This window comes from Cryptomeria japonica, chromosome 9, assembly GCF_030272615.1.
Source record: "Cryptomeria japonica chromosome 9, Sugi_1.0, whole genome shotgun sequence".
Taxonomy (NCBI): domain Eukaryota; kingdom Viridiplantae; phylum Streptophyta; class Pinopsida; order Cupressales; family Cupressaceae; genus Cryptomeria; species Cryptomeria japonica.
Window position 1 is genome coordinate 376817388 of NC_081413.1, and position 17020 is coordinate 376834407.

A 17020-nucleotide genomic window follows, 5' to 3' on the forward strand; every position below is an offset into this window, starting at 1 on the left:
ACTAAGTGTGTTAATTTGGATGTTCCAAGGGACCTTAAAGATTGATTGACCGCTTATCTATGAAATGTTTTGTACCTCTAATTCAATTGGTATATTAAATGTTAAACAAACACAGTCATCCTTGTTCAAATATGAAATGCATCTTAATCATGCATATTGCATTAACATAGGTCATATCAAAAATTCATTGGCTCCACATGCATTTTGCAGATCATCCTGTTTTATTTCCCCCTTTTCTACATCTTTTCTTTAGCTTGTAAACAATTGCTAAAAGTGTTTGAGATATGATTGACATTTTTCTTTGTATGTTGTCTTTTAAATTGATTTTTATTTATTATTCCCTCTGAATAACTCAAGGAAGTCTATCTTGACTAAGAGCAAGGATTGTGGGCATAACACTTTTCTTTATTTCATGCTTGTAGGAATGATTCTGATGACCTAGAAACATCTCATAAGATGGGTGTCTTTGATAAGTGTCTTCACATCAAGGTGAAATCGCCACACATACCTCGACTCTGTTTATTTGTATGTTACAGGGAGATTGAAATCATTTCCTTGTCTATTTTGAGTAATTTTCTTTATTATGCAATCTGAATGCATGCTTAATCTGTCTTAGGATATGAACGATAAAAGGGTCATTGCAAACAAGATAATTAATGTTGCATATGAAAAGGAAGGAACTCTGCTCTGTCTGGTGTGTTTGCACGTAAGTAACATTCAGGTCATCCAAACTCTTCATGCCTTGGTGCTTATGTTCGCTTGCTACATCAAAAGGATGTGACATTCAGGACATCTTGACTCTTCATGCCTTGGTGCTTATGTCTATCTCTGACATTGTAAATGCTTAGTGATGATAAATAGCATACCAAATCCAGTGACTAAGTTTTAGGTTGCATTCATACTAAGCTTTGTGCATTTCAAGTGATTTCAGTATAGTAACTTTACTTTTTCTTTCCTTTGAATGGATCCTGAATTTGAAACAGTCATCATTTCTTCGCTAATTTTCGAGATCAAAATCAAAATCTAACATCAATTTTCTAGTCAAATTCTTACAATGTTGACCACTTGACACTTCATCTTCGCGTCAATCCTTACATCATTTTGTGCTCAAATCTTTTCTGAATCAACTCTGATCTCAAATTAATTCTTACATCAATCTTTGTGCTCAGATTATCATCACTCAATCATTTTATCAAAATTGCCTAAAATCACTGTGATTTGGCTATCTTTCTATTACACTTCGGAAGGGCCATACTCATTACATCAACATTATCAGTGATTACATCATCAAAAAGTCGAGCAAAAAATCTTTTCAATCAAAGATTAATCGAATATCAATCAAATCAAATTAACTAAAAACTTGTTACTAGGGGCATCTTAACTACATCGCATCATATCAAGTTGAGATTCTTTGATGTCAAATAAAAACAATCTCTAGGGGCATATCAATTTTGTCCTCATCTGAATCAAACTTCAAATAGGTGTTCAGTTTCATCGCATCAAATCAAGCTGGACATTCTATTTCGCTAATCAATTCTTTTTCAATCAAATTCAAGATCGATATCTCACTTTTCATCGGTCCTAATTCAATCAAGTTCAGGAACGGTATCACTTTAACCAATATGTTCAGTTTCATCGCTTCAAATCAAGTTGAACATCTCACTCTTCATCGGTTTGTGATCCATCAAGTTCAAAACTAATATCTATTTGACATCAACTATTCTTTGAATCAATTCAAAGAGGGGCAAATGTAATACCCTAAAAATGGTCACCTAAACCATGGGCCCCTAATCTCGACTACATCACCAAGGTCCTAATCAAAGACAATTAAATTAATCTTGAGCACCTAATTAATTAATTCCTCGATCATCAATGTCACATGACAAATAAATCATTCTATATAAATTAAATGTTTATTTAATTAATTAATCATTCCAAGTAAATCATTTTAATCAATTATCCTATTTATTTAATTAAATATCCTAACATATTTAATTAATAAATAAATTTGTCATTAAATCATCAAAAAAGAATTAATTTGAAAAAAAAAGGAATTAAATTGAGAAAATAAATCAACTTGAGATTTTTTTTTTTTCTAAATTTGAGATAACTTGAGAAATCTCAGAAAAGCAAGAAAAACAATTAAATTGAATAAATCATTTTCTCTAAAATTAAAACTCGGCTATTTTTTTTTTCTAAATTTGAGATAACTTGAGAAATCTTAGAAAAGCAAGAAAAGCAATTAAATTGAATAAATGATTCTCTCTAAAATTAAAACTCAAAGCTTATCTTGAGGAAAAAAGTTCAGTTGCATTGAAGAGGCTTTTTCTGATAAAAATCTTGAGCAAATAAGAGGAATGTGCATGGAATCAACTAATTTTATTTCCAATGCAAACTCAGACTTATAATCTCAATGCATTCAATCAAAAGCTTTAATTGGAATTTATCTCAAGATTAACTCAATCTAATTTTCTCTGAAACTGAATCAAAGCATCCAATTATTTCAATTCACCTGGATTGTGTTTTTTCTTGAGAAATCTCAACCGCTCATTATTAATTAATCTTGACCGTTGGTCTCTCTTTGGATTCTCTATAAATTCAGCCTTTCATCTCTCATTCAAGACACCCTGGAGATTTATTGCTATTATGCAGTTTTTGCTCTAGAGTCATTGAGATTATTGCATCTTAGCTTTTTGCATATTTAGTTTAATCATATCTAGCTTAATCTTGCATCCATTTACCTTAATTTTGTGCTCATATAGATTAAATCCTTCATCTTGGTGTGTCTAATCACTGGTATTGTTTAGACAAATATGAGAGCAAGTCTATACTCGCATCTTTTAGAAGGTAATAGGTCGATTTGTTATGGTTTTTATATTCATGATTATATCTGTCTAACCATGCATGCAATGGTTTATTGAAGTGTTTGTGTCTTAGATTGCAGATTACCATTTTTCACACACACGGATATCATATAACTTTTTCTACAAATATCCAAATTAACTTCTTTTTCTTTGTTAGAATTAAGATATCAATACATAATACACAAATTTTTAGATCTTTTTTTCTTTTTTAAATTTTCTTTTGTGTGTGAAACAAAGACTTCTATGTTGAAAGAAAAAACACATTCACAAAAAATAAAAAATAAATATAATAATCGAATTAAATATATTCAAAATTATACTTTTTAAAATATTACAATAAAAACTACATACTTACAAAATGAAATTTCTAAATAATTTCATTTGATCTAAAAAAATTATTTTTGTCCAACAGTCTGTTATCACTACCAGTTAACAGTACAAAGAAGAACAAATTTTCTTAAGTAACATACACAAATTATGTATAATAAGATGACAAGCCATATGTGTCAGCTTTCCTTAATATAAGAAGTTCGTTCTCAGTGCTCACCCTTAAGATGTTGCTTAATCAGATCCACTGTGTGCTCAGCAACCCAGGTTGAGCCAGCCTGTGTACAACAAAAAGCATGCGTGTGTCCCTCTTTTTCTATGGCCAAGCTAATACCTGGGGCTTTTTGAGAAACCTTTACAATCACAAAAAAAAGATGAAACACAATGAATTTTGCAGCAGCTATAAGAGAAAAGGAAATGTTATCAATGAAGCAATATCCAAAAAATAAATATGGATCTGTTGCTATTCTAGATGCTCAATGCAAATCAATGTATATCAATACATTAAGACACTAAATGGGGCCTTGAACATGTGTGCAATTCTCCCACAAACATGCATAGAATTGAATTGAGTTGAAAGGCTAAAATTTGTCTGGAAAATTCCAAAGGACCAAACGATATGGGAATACCTAAGAATTAATAGATAAGTAAGAATGAAGTATTTATTATATAGAGATTAAAACATAAAACGGAATACATGATCTATACCTCTTCAAAAAGAGAGAGCGGTCCCCAATGATCATCGCTGCCAAACAGAAAAGCTATTTGATTTTCTTTGCCTCTTATAAATGTCCAGTCTGGAATTTCCTGGAGCTGATCTCCAAAAAATATGAAATTAGAGACAGATCAGTAACATTTCATCAATAAAGCCCCTACTTGATTTATATAGAGTTTCTTACAAGCCAAGTTGCCAGTTCGGGTTGAACTACAGGTAGCACAATTCGTTGATTATTTTTACAGGTAGCCAAAAAAAAATATTATATAAACTATTTTAAAAATTGATAGCTTCACAAAAGTTAAGAAGACCTATTACCTTTTCTGTCTTATGTTGTTATTATGGTTGGTGTAGGTAGCTTATACCCATACACGGACTGTACTCAGATTGAAGCTCAATGAAAGTAAATTATAGCAATAGGTGCATATTGTGGGGTAAGTACAGAGAACTCCAAGTAAGCCGTACTGTAATAGCAATTGAAATATATAATCTGTGTGAATACTAAAATGAAAGAGGATTAGTTTACGACTTTCTTGCGTAAGATGAACTCTAGTAATTGTATAACATAAAACAAGGGATAAAAATTTGTTCATATTAAGGCAACAGTTCTTTGATTTAAATAATTGCTTTTAGTGTCCAGGTAAGTTATTGGTAATTCTGAATGCTAGTTGTATTGAATAAATGGAAGAAAACTTGTAATTTGGCATACGTGTTTGACAAACGTGAATGGTAATTATGTGCACATTATCGTGGACAAAGTGCTCACCAAGAGAGATACTATTTACATCTGATATCACTCTAAACTGTCAAAGGGGCAGAAGAATTTGAAGATACAATCAGAGATGATAAGTCACAGATATGGTACACATGCATTGGAATTCATGTTACCTTCTAGAGTCAAGCACCTTGTGTTTAGTAGATTAGAATTACAGTTATCAAATGTTTTCAAGTGGCTTTTCATTCACAATCATTTTTTTAAATGTCTGTCTAAAGTTCTTCAATGTTGTAAGGTTTTCAGATTATTAAATTAAATGATTCCATCTCTAGGAGGATCTTCCATGGTAAGCGATTGTTTAATTAAAATAGACATATGATGTGGCGATGTACGTATTAAATTTTGTAGGGTACGGTATTCAGTTCTTCTAGGAAATCCCATTGTTTAGACTTTCGAACTATGTAACCTTGGAAACTGCCTCAAATTGGAGTAACCTTGTGGAATTGGGCAAGGTATGACTTTTCTCATTCTGTTCTGGAATCGCCCACGTATGTCTGGCATGTACTTGGGTGATTCTAAGATAGAAAAGTTTAGGCTTAAAAAACATGTCTCGGTCTCGATAGATTGTTGATGGTTAAAAAGTTTAGGTAGTCTTGATAAAATTATAGACTCTCGCTAGTTGCCTAAACAAACTTTTCAAATTTAATTTTTTCATTATAACAATAAAAATTTAAAATTAATACTTTATGTTTTATGATTTATCATTTAACTTTAAAATTTAAATTATAATTTTATGATTTTTTTTTTAATTTTAAATTTAATAAATTTTAGTAAATTATATATATGTCGTTTCCAAGTACTTGTCTTCTATTTAAAAAAAAGGTATATTAAAACTAGACTCTTCTACTATAGTAGAGCTAGTCTTTTGGTAATTTTTTTTATAATCAATCGGCCATAATCCAAAAGTCTTCTAAATTTGGCACATGGTTGAAATGGTGGCCCAATCTCTCATATAGGATGCCCTTAGGTTTGCAGGTGTGTGATCTCATAGAGTTACAAAATCGGATGGCATTTGCATGCACAAATATAGAAAATATCAAAATCATCAGAGAGTTTTCTACATCTTTGTAATCTACATTTTTAGAGGCCTTTAAAGCATTTTTTGGCCCTTGCTTTGTTCACATGGGTATGTCTCCTTTAGCAAAGCCTCTTTGTTGCTCTGCATAAGTTTTCTTGAGATCTTTCCAAAGCATCCAAGTTTGATTTTTGCCCACCAAGCTAGGAGTTGTCATGCCACCAAGTTGGAGAATCAAAAATAAATATCCTCTTGAATTTCATTTAATTTTGTACCCAGTTTGTCCTCATCTGGCCATCCATTTCAAGTTCCAAGGAGAACATCTAGGTGTAGTGAGTCTTTGATTTCCAAGAGGAACCCTAGTTTAGTCTTACAAAGTTTTTGGTTCATTTTATTGCAAAATGTATATATCGGCTAATTTTCACATCTCTTCCTCAGAGTTTGCCAAATTATGTGAGCTCTCCATTTTTGAATAAAATGCCATTTCATGTTTCTTCAATATTTGTTAATTCAGATACTGATTGTTGCGTTAATTATTGGATACAATACAACCAGTCCCTCACCCAATATTCTCCTCTGCATTCCCAAATTAATTTGGATTGGTGTTATCAAAGCTTGTTCACTCTTGTATGTCACATTGCTAGTGATCAAGGTATTAAAAGCTTGGATTAAAGACAAGAGATGGATCAAATTACCTTCAAAATTGCTATAGAATGGGCTGACTCATCAAACCCCTTCAAGGTGTTGGTTCAAGATGCTTTAAAAAGGTAACATGAAGAGACGATGAAGCAATTCAATTAGCTGCTCCAACAGGATCGGGATAACCTGCAACCAAACATAGAATGAATGGCGAGACCATCTGATTGTCACACCCCTTTTAAGGTACATGCAAATTCTGAATTTCTAAGGAAAATATAATGAAGATGTTAATGATTGCATGTCAAAATTGGAAAAATATTTTTTTGTAAATCATTTCTTAGATTCTGAGAAACTAATATTTGCTGTCATCAAGGTTGTGACTCATGTGCAACAATCATGGAAAAATAAGTTGTTTTCAAGGGAGAATTGCATGAGAAACCCTAATGGTTGACAATTTGATATTGTGATGAATGAGAATCCTACAGGGGGAAAATTTGTGGAATATATCAAGGAGTACTTTTTTGAAGATAGTTATGAAGAAAAATGTATGAAATGGTTGCTTCAATGGAAAAAGGATCAGTCAATTGATGACTACATCCACACCTTCCATGCATTATTAGCAAAGCTTGGCATCAAAGATACAGAGAAGCATTGGGTTTTGAAGTACCACAATGGGCTTCATTGACATATTCATACTAAGATGGCTTTTCCAAATATTGACACCTTGGGGTTGCCTTCAAAGATGTAGTTTAGATTGACAAAAAATTCAAAGAAAAAGGAAAGAAAGAATATTTTGCAAAAAACAAGTTTAAAGGGAGAAGGCAGTACCAAGTTAATGGGAAAGCAGCCAACCAAGATGTTCTATGCACAAGCATCAACAAAGAAAGCCATCAAAAAGACACCAAGAGACATAGGCATGTGGTGTGAAGTTCATAAGAACCCTTGGCATAACACAAGATTGTTGAGCCACCAAGACCTTGATGATAGGTACACAAGAAGTGGAGATGAAACCTGGTTTGTTGCCTATGGATTCTTTTGAGTAGAAGACTGGTGATCAGATGATTGAGGTTGATTTGTATGCAACGGTCACCATTGTCACAATCTTGCCTTGTCAAGACAAAGAACACTTATTCCATACATAGATGTGGGTAACTGGGAAGGCCATACATTTCATTGTTGATAGTGGAAGTCAAAAGAATTCAATCTCTATCGAGAATGTCAAGAGACTGAACTTGCAAGCAACAGCCCAACCTCAGCCATAATCCACAAAGTGTGTGAGCCAAGGGCAAGATATCCAAGTAAATGTGCAATATTGTTTGCTGGTTGCCCTATTCCATTGAACCATTCAAAGATGAAGTAGTTTGTGTTATGGCACTTCTAGATGTGTGCGATGTATCGTTGTGGATTTTGAAAATGTTGTCATTGATGTCAAGGGTATATAGACAATTTGATATTGTCATTGACGACAAAGGAAATTAATGTCATGATGAATGGCATAGAGCATGATGGAAGATAGCATATTTGAAGGTAAGGATGAGCTATGGGACATGGTCAACGTGGAAACATATATGACAACTATGTGGAGACATATTTGGCACAAGCCATTAACATAATGTGGTAGAGATGTAGTTAATTTTTTTACTCACATGGATACTTATATAATTACCATATGAGACCTCTATGAGGATGGAGAGTACGGTCTCCATAGCAAGAGAGAACTTTGGAGGCTTTGGTCTGCTCTGACTCACATTCATAATGCAGAAAGAATGTCCATGACATATTAAAGACAGAAAGTTTTGGAGAATATACTTCATGCCGCTCCATACAGGATGCATTTCATGCAACAACTCAAGGATGTCATAGAAGAACAAGAAAGGAACATTATGTTGCAAGATAACTGAAGAACTATATCATTTAAAGTTAATATGATAATCACTGAATCATCAGATGTGCATGTAGATGTATCAGTTTTCACCAAGGTTTCCATCCTATAATTGTTTCCAGATAGCTAGGCTCTTCGTGCAAGTTCGGTGGTTCTTAGTGTCATGGACTCTGGGGAAGCATAATTGCTTCATGATTGGGCGGGAAAGTACCTAGGCCATGTTCCCGTCCTCAGCTTGCAGATGAGCGTGTGGTTGATAGTGAGCAAGGATGATTGTTGTACTTGTATTTGCTATGAAGTGTAATTCTTTATTAATATTGATATTCTCATGGCATGAGGGCCTTCATTGTAATCTTGTAAATCAAATATATATATTCATATGTATATGTGCTTTGCCTGGAAAACTCTAAATTATGTTTTGTTATTTATTAACTTATGGAGTTATTGCTCAGATTATTAATTTCATGATGTGTTAAATAAGTAATTAATTTAATCTTCGAGATATTAAGGTTAGGGACCTTACAAAAAGGGAGACACTTACTAATGGATTGGTCAAATATATGAATAAGGCACGCAAGCCATTAATGCATTATATGGCCTATATAACAAGATATACAGCATTAGGAGCAATATTTCAGGTATAGAGCTTGCTATGCTTGCTGACATGTCCACTTATGAGCAGAGGTTCTCAATTAGATGCATAGCATCAGTGCCACGAAGTTGCTAGATAAAGGATTTCTAGCTATGTTGAAAGAAGATCATGCTTTCAAGTGAACAATAAAATACCATCCACTTTTCAGCACCACAATGATACAATAAAATCATTCAAGGAGAAGAAGAACAAACTAAGTGACACTGAGCAGTAAATTCCTTATTTTATCTTTGCCATTCCATTTGTCTCATCATGAAAATATGCAAGAAATTAAGCATGTCCAACTAAGGACTGAATCCCATAGGTTTGTAAAGAGAAGCTCCAAGGACGTCAAACTCTAAATTATGAGAATATAGATGGGTTGGTTGGCATCTCTAAGCACATTCAGATGATAGGAAAAGGGTGATTCAGGTTAAGAGCTCTAGTGATTGGGAGTAAATACATCTTGGGGGTTCAAATGATCCATATGAGCATTGTTACATTACCTAAAGTTGCACAGGTTCAAAAGTTTATTGACAACTTTGAGGCAGTTTAGAACTTTAGAGTACCCAGCTGGCTACTGTACACCATACTTGTCAATCAAGGTTTCTGAGTAGCTATTTTTAGTTGATATTTTTGGGGGATAACTATTCTTAGATGATCTTCTAGAAGGTACATATAAAGATCTTATAATTTTAGTTTAAATCTATTTGAATTTTTTTTATTTTAGGTAATCAATTTCAAATGAACTTGTATTTAGAGTTTGTTTTGATTGCAAGCAAATTGTTTTTAGCATAGAACTTTAGTCATTTGTTTTTGCATGTATCTTAAGATTGCATTATACAAGAATGCAAATCTTTGTAAGTTAAGTAGTAGGTACTTAAGTAGTTGTTCAAGCTTATGTGTTACATTTTTTACGTTACTCTGTGAGCTGAATAGAGTATAGAGCATTGCAGGCTTTGCGTTGCAATCTTTATTGATTTGAGTATTTGTATCTTTGTATGTGCATCTTTGAAATTTAACTCAGCAACTTGTGTTTATTTCCAATTCTATGTACACTTTCTTTCCAATTTCTACTTTTAGCCAAAAACCATGACTTGGTGTTAGTCATCATATGTTAGGACATTAGCATCAAGTCATAAAGATTATGAATTTTTTTGTCTTGTGTTTAGACTTGTATACATATACAAGAACAAAAGGCATTAGTTATCTACATAGAGTTCTAGGGTTTAGTTTTTTGGAGGAGCTTCCCCTTCTAAGTTGAGAAAGGTTTATCCTTACACACTGTTCTATTTTGTAATGTCCTGAAAGGAATAAATTAAAAGTAAAACTCTAACAACACCATATTTTCTGCTTCCCATTTTGAGCAACTTGGATTTATATGCATTTAATCATATTTTCCATCTCAATTTTCTCATTAGGAAAAATAGTGCTCAATGATAACAATTATGTTTTGATCCCTCGATGAATAATTGAGTAATTGGGATGCAATCATTATTGCAAGTTAAAAGATCCTACTATAACAAACTGACTATAACTATATCCGTGGAAGACAAGTACATTGGTCAAATGCTGTTTAGATATTTTCATGTATAGTTTTTATCAAAGTTTCATTAGCTTGGCAGCTAAACGAATAGATGAAGATGGGTCTAAGTGTCCTCTCACTTTTTATAGTAATACATAGACTTCATGAGTTGAAACTACATATTATTGTTTAAGCCTTAAGGTTTCTTTTTAAGAACAAAGAAATTCAATTTGGTCACCTTACAATAGCGTTAAGTGTTATCCTGTACTTTTCAATGTTTTTACAACTGAAGTTTGACCAAGGGTTTTCTTTTCTTCCATCTGTATGCACTATTATTTCTATTCATGTTCAACTCCAATAAATTATTCTCCTATTGGAGAGTAATCGTTAAATGCATATGGTAAATTATTTTTATGTCTCAAAAGAACAAAATATCTGTATTAATTTCTGTTTCAAGTATAAGTTCGCACTTTAATAAAAAGTTAAAAACAATTTTAGTGACAACCGGTTTGCTACTACAAAAATTAAAAATATTTGTTCTAAGCAAATAAAAAATATCAAAGACCATTGCGATGAATTCATGAAATAGATAATATGTTTTGAAAGCATTACCTTCTCAAACTCAGTCATCCCCATGTAAGTATAATTCCGTACCATAGAATACTGTACAATATATGAGAAACCATTATAATAACTGTCAATTGCTTTATTTAACAATGTAAACTTGCATGATTCATCTCTGCAATAGAAACTTACATTCATCTAGAGATAAACCACAAATGCAAGTCTAGCACTTCTGTAAATTAAACTGTATGGATTCTTTATATCTTCTAGCTGTTGGATTTGAAATTTAAGCTGGAGGAAACAAAAACATACTAAATTTACACATGCAGGAATGTAAGAACTACAAAAAAATCTGTGGTCTCTATATAAATGCTAAATTCAGGGGAAAAAACACAATAAAATGAGTAGAAAAATCACAGGAAAGAGGCCATATATACAAAAATTTAACAATGTTTTCTGTAATACTAGATCACATTTGATAAATCTCCGAGCATCCCTCTCAGCATACCTTGTTTGTACTACTGTTCATATATAATGAACAACTCCCCAAAAAAATTCTATTTTGTTTGCCAATGTAAGGTTGTTTGTGTGCCAACATGAAATATGCATTTTGCATGTGTTTGCATTCATAATACCATTGAAACTTGATAGGAAAGCATAACAACAGGAAGCAATAAAGTAATGTTTATTTCATTTAATTTCAAAATCAGAACAAATACCTTATTACAAACTCTTTTTTTGCAAGTCTGATTACATTCATACACTCGAGCAGCAGCAATACTGAAACTGGAATCATAAGATAAAACCTCTTTCACATGCAATAACAGGTCTCAAGGCATCTTCCAAGGATCTTGACTACTGAACCAAAACGAGAAAATAATTTCCAAACTAATCCCTTCCACAAATAGTAGTTTCTAAGTGCAATGTAATGTCTTTAAATACTGATGTAGCTTCCCTGTTGCAATGACAAGATATAGGTGCCCAGTCCACTCATAATGCAGCAATAATTGCTCAGAATTTCCTCCGATACCAAGATAAGCTTCAAGACAATACTCTGAATTAGAAATAAGGATTATAAATCAGATTTCCCATCATCCAAGTCTACACCAAATTAAAATCACGGAAATTACTTTCACTATGTGAAGCGATAGACTTCTCAAGATCCTTGATACATTCAATCCCTACCAAAAACTGCCCAGAACACTACAAACTGCAATGGAGATGATAGTTCACACTCAGAAAATTAAGGTCAGATGCTGGTTGCTGTACAAATCAGATTGTGTTCACAAATATAGGGCGATGAATACCAAATCAGACTTAACCACCTGTTGAAGTTCACTACTCCCAGGAAACTCTTGCCATTAATTAACTTTAATGGCAAAGTTGCAACCAGTTTGCCTGAAAACCCAAGTCAAATCTGCTGCAAATTAAAGATGAAACCAAACTCTTCACACAGCTCAGTGCAAGACAGGAAAAAGAGGCAATTTCCTTCCCCTAAAATGAAATGCAAATTTTAAAATCATATAACGGCTTCTAGCATGAGCACATGGAGCCCAAAATCATTTTGGATCAATACCCACATGCAAAAAACCCTCTAATCAGCCAAGTCAATGCAAGAAAAAAAATTCTTGAAAAGACTGTAGTGCAATCAACTAAAGCCTACATTTATATCTCCAATGGAAATTTAATCAAAACATAAAAAATATTTCATATTTCAAGATCCATATTGAACCCCAATATTGAAAATTTCAACAAAATCACTGAAAATGAAGCCCAAATATTGCCTTTCAATGAGACAATCAATCAACCATCATGGAGAGGTCTTCCACTCCTGAAGATGATGTCCTCAATGGAGAATAATGTCCTCCAAGAGCTCTGCAATTTCCAAACCTGCAATTTTCTTCCCAATTTCTTCCGTGCGCATGGGGAAAAATCCCTGCAAAAAGCTTCATATATCTCCTTATTCCTCCTCCTTCATATATCTCCTTATTCCTCCTCACGCCAAACAGCAAAAATTAAATATATTATGCTCCGCTAATTCCACGCACATTGAATGGAAAATAAAATACCTTTTAAAACATCCCCACTCACGCGACTTAGGAAGAATTAAAGGTCTACGGGAAGAAGCTTGATTTATCTCTGAGAGAGGATCGTCAATGCTGCGCTTGGCGGGACCAAGCTTGTCGTTCCTAAGGAAGGTTCGTTGATTCTGCGGGAAGCAGGTCTAGGCTCGATCTGTAAGGCAAGGAGGGGACAGCCCAGTCTTTTAATATTCTCCACCAAGTGGAGCTTATTGCGTGCTTCTAGGTCAAGCATGCCCCACGTACTCTGTTGTTTTCCTCTTCCAAAGATTCTTTTTGGTTTTTTTTCCGTTTTCAAAGCATCAAACCTCAAAACCGCACATGCTCAAAACTTTAAACGCAAACACAATCAGCAAATCATGGATAAACAACAGGAACTCGATCATGGTAAACTCTGCTCGGTAAATCAAGGGTTTTTCACTGGAGGTAATCATTTCCCACCTGCATGTGAACACACTAAATTTTTAGGGTTTGAGAAATGGACCCCGGATAGCTTCGATGCAGATAGCTTCGATGACTTACTATAAATAGACAATTTCTCCAAGATTCTTGGAGACCAAACCAGAAGCTGAAAATAACATTTGAAAGATGCATACAAGTCCTTTAGATCACCAGAGCTCACTAGAATCATCAAATAACTCGTTTGACCAAACAGACACCCATCAAGAAAGTCAAAGTCAACTGCAGAGCAAGAGAACCCTAAAATTGAGACATTACAGAACAAAATGGTGTAAAAATGGGGACATTACATATGTCACTATTGTTTTCAATTGGGAATTGATTTAGTGTATTTGGGGCAATGTGGAGAAGTGATTTTATAAAAGTTACATGTATCTATTTTGTATCAGCTCTTTGTATAAACTTTGTTACCAATATCAATGTTAATGACATCAATGCATCATCATTTGGTGCATTAATGATCAAGTTTATATTTCAAAACTTTAAAAGAAATCTAGTGTGGTTATTACATAGAAAGTGAACACTTAAGAATAATGAAGCACAAAAATGATCCCGAAGCGTCAAATTTGGATTCAAACAAGACTAACCCTTTCTACTAGCCATTGTGATCCAACCATGCACATTGTGTAATGTCCCCTTTTGTTAGATCTTATAAAATAGGGATAATTAACTCTCAATAATCAATTGCAAGAGACTTCTTTCCTTAAAGTCTCAAACAACACTTAAATGATAATGATTAAAGTAAGAATAATTGTCTATGATACCATTTCTTAGATGGTCGTTCTTAATATTATATTAATATCAATATCACTGCTGTCACTGATTCAACAATTAGATATATGCAAAATGATTCTGATCCCTATATCTGCACTTAGTGCAATGTAACAATGATAAGATTATCTTTGATGTGATTTTGTGCAAGGATGATCTTCGATATGAATTATCTTTCCAATCGCTTATAGCGAAAGTTGAGTTGCTATTCCTGATCTGTTGATGTAAACTTGCAAATGTTCTCAATATTCCTATTGCTATATCTGATCTTGATCTTTAAACTTATGCAATTATCTTCCAAAAATCGCTTATAGCGATATGATGATCTGCTGTTCCTGATATAACGAGATGGATATGCAAATGTGTATAATGATATCACTTATAGCGGTATGATGTCGTTTCTAATTGAGCTTGATATGCTTGCAACAAGAATGGTGCCATCTCTGATAGGGATATTGTTCTTTATGCAACCAATATTGACACTAGGCCAAAATATGCTCTAATGCGAAGATCCATTCAAGGATAAATAGAAAAAGGGTTTTGTTGGTGTCTGTTTTATCATCTACCAAACATTAGAATAGAATACCCCAAGGATACTCTACCCTCTCCTGAAAAACCACCGCTTATGCTAAGATTGCGAGAAGATCATATGGCGATTCCAAGGTCTATATGTGCGAACAAGCGACTTTAGTGGGATAGCTTCTTGGGTGGTATATGCTGAAAATCTCAAGGGGGACTTACGCTGATAACTCATGTCGTTAAAGCCATACTTAGGCAGATTTAACAATGTATGCTCTATGTTTTTGGATTTTCTGGTTTAGGACTTCAAAAAAAGGATAAAAGAGGATAGGGTTTAGGAATTTTAACTAATTCTAGGAACTCAAGAGACAGTGTAGACTGGGCGAAACTAATAACAATACTCTATTTTGCCACACTTGGGACAACTATGCAAAGTATGTGTGATCTTCTAGGATTGTGCTTATGATTTTCACACTTAGGAATAGTACCAACAATTGAACAATATTATTCCAAGTAGAAGTTAAACATCCACATTAAAAGCTCAGGCTAACTTTACACATTGAATGGAAATCATCCATCCAAAGAAAGTATGAGCAAAATCTCACCAATCTATACTATCAAATCTATTATTCATCTAACAACTTCAAAGCAAATAACTTAAGCAAATTTAATGTAAGTGTTGAAGGAAATATACAACCATGCAACCATTTAGCAATAAAAAGATTTCAAGACAATACTGATAATGAACTTTTATTACTCAAATAGCTCTAAGCAACAATTTCATAAATCTCTCCACTAAATGAAATGAGAGAATGAGTTTATATATAGTTTTTGAAAATAAATGAATGGTCGAGATCTGTTGTTATGTAGCTAGGTCGGATCCCTTCTAGGGCCGACCTAGTTCACCTGAGTGCTAAGTGGCCTTTGGCCTTAGCAATTTGGCATATGTTTAACTGGGCCTATTTGGGCGATTGTGTAATATATTATAATAGGGCAGGCCCTATTTGGGCACACCTAATATGTAACTTGTAAAGTATTATTGGTCAGGTCCTAACCGATGTAACTTGTGATATTGGTCTGACCCTATAATGTAACTTGTGAATGTGTAATTTGGTGCCAAAGCCGACCTAGGCATAAGGGTTAAGGGCATGTATATAATAGAAAGGTGACTTGTAGTCACAAGGGCATTAAGTTGTAAGGAAAATTCATCTATGATTCTGCGAGTTCCTCCAACAGCGACTAGCATCTGAAAGTCATCTCTAAGGCAGCAAATTAGATCTTCCAATCAACGAACTGTTTCCAGGCTGGGCAAATATCTTGCTAGGTCAGCTGAAGTCATTCTAGGCTGCCTAACCTGCTATAGGCTACCGAATTTGCTGCAGGACATTGAATCCTTGAGTTAGTTGTGCGACATCTTCCAAGTGCAAGCTCAATCCATCAACAAATCGTATTATGGGCATCATTATCGGACTGAGATCAAAATAGTGAAAATCATATGTCTCAACAAGATTGATCTAAGATCAACGATCAAGATTAAGACAACCTAACCCTAATCAAAGTTTCCCAAAATAGGTTAAATATCTGTCGGATGAGAGACAAGTGGCACAAGATGCTATCATTTAGGATTACACCCCCTTCTTCTGATATTCAATGAACTTGGACACAACTTGATCAACTTCCTCCATTGTGACATGTGGCAACATGTTGATCCTAAATTCTAATCCTTATAAGTCATCTACACATAGAGCAAAAGTGATTTCCCAGTCTAGTTCTTGCTTCTAAAAAGCATCTCTGATGGACAGGAGGTTCGATGCCTTAGCCAAATTGCTCTTCAAGACTAGTCTTGTGATGGCAAAGAAGATGTCTTGTGTTCTGACCTTTTGATTCTCCAACTGCATATCCCTTTCTCGGATGGTTTCTTTCCCTAGTATCTCTGCAACTATAAGGAAAATCTTGTCCTAAATTGCCTTTATCTGTTATTCTATTTTATCAGCATCAACCCTTACCTTTTCTAAGACTTCATTCCGTGCTACCAGTGTCTAGTGCCAACTGTTGAAGTCATAGGCAGCCCCTGCTTCAATTAACTTTCCATTAACCAATTCTTGTGGTGGGACTCCTTTCAGCTCTCTAAGGCATGGGATAATTCTATCTTAGATATCTTGGAAGTTAGCCCACACTTCTGCCATGTTCACAATCCTGGAAAGTAAAGAAGAGGTTTGTTCATATGCTGATGATATTCCTTCCATAAACGTG

General features: G+C 33.9%; 1 protein-coding gene across 8 annotated transcripts in view; it reads right to left on the reverse strand.

The window, feature by feature from the left end:
• Window positions 1-3138: 3138 nt before the first annotated feature.
• The window catches only part of LOC131072578 (uncharacterized), a 297628-nt gene continuing 283746 nt past the window's right edge, over window positions 3139-17020 (reverse strand). For all 8 annotated transcript variants that reach the window (XM_058008822.2, XM_058008788.2, XM_058008781.2 and 5 more), the window contains 3 exons: window positions 10986-11036; window positions 3900-4004; window positions 3139-3544 (listed from right to left, as the gene is read on the reverse strand). In XM_058008822.2, coding sequence (XP_057864805.1) covers window positions 3401-3544; window positions 3900-4004; window positions 10986-11036 — 300 coding nt within the window. In that variant the 3' untranslated portion in view covers window positions 3139-3400. The remainder of the gene's footprint in view (window positions 3545-3899; window positions 4005-10985; window positions 11037-17020) is intronic.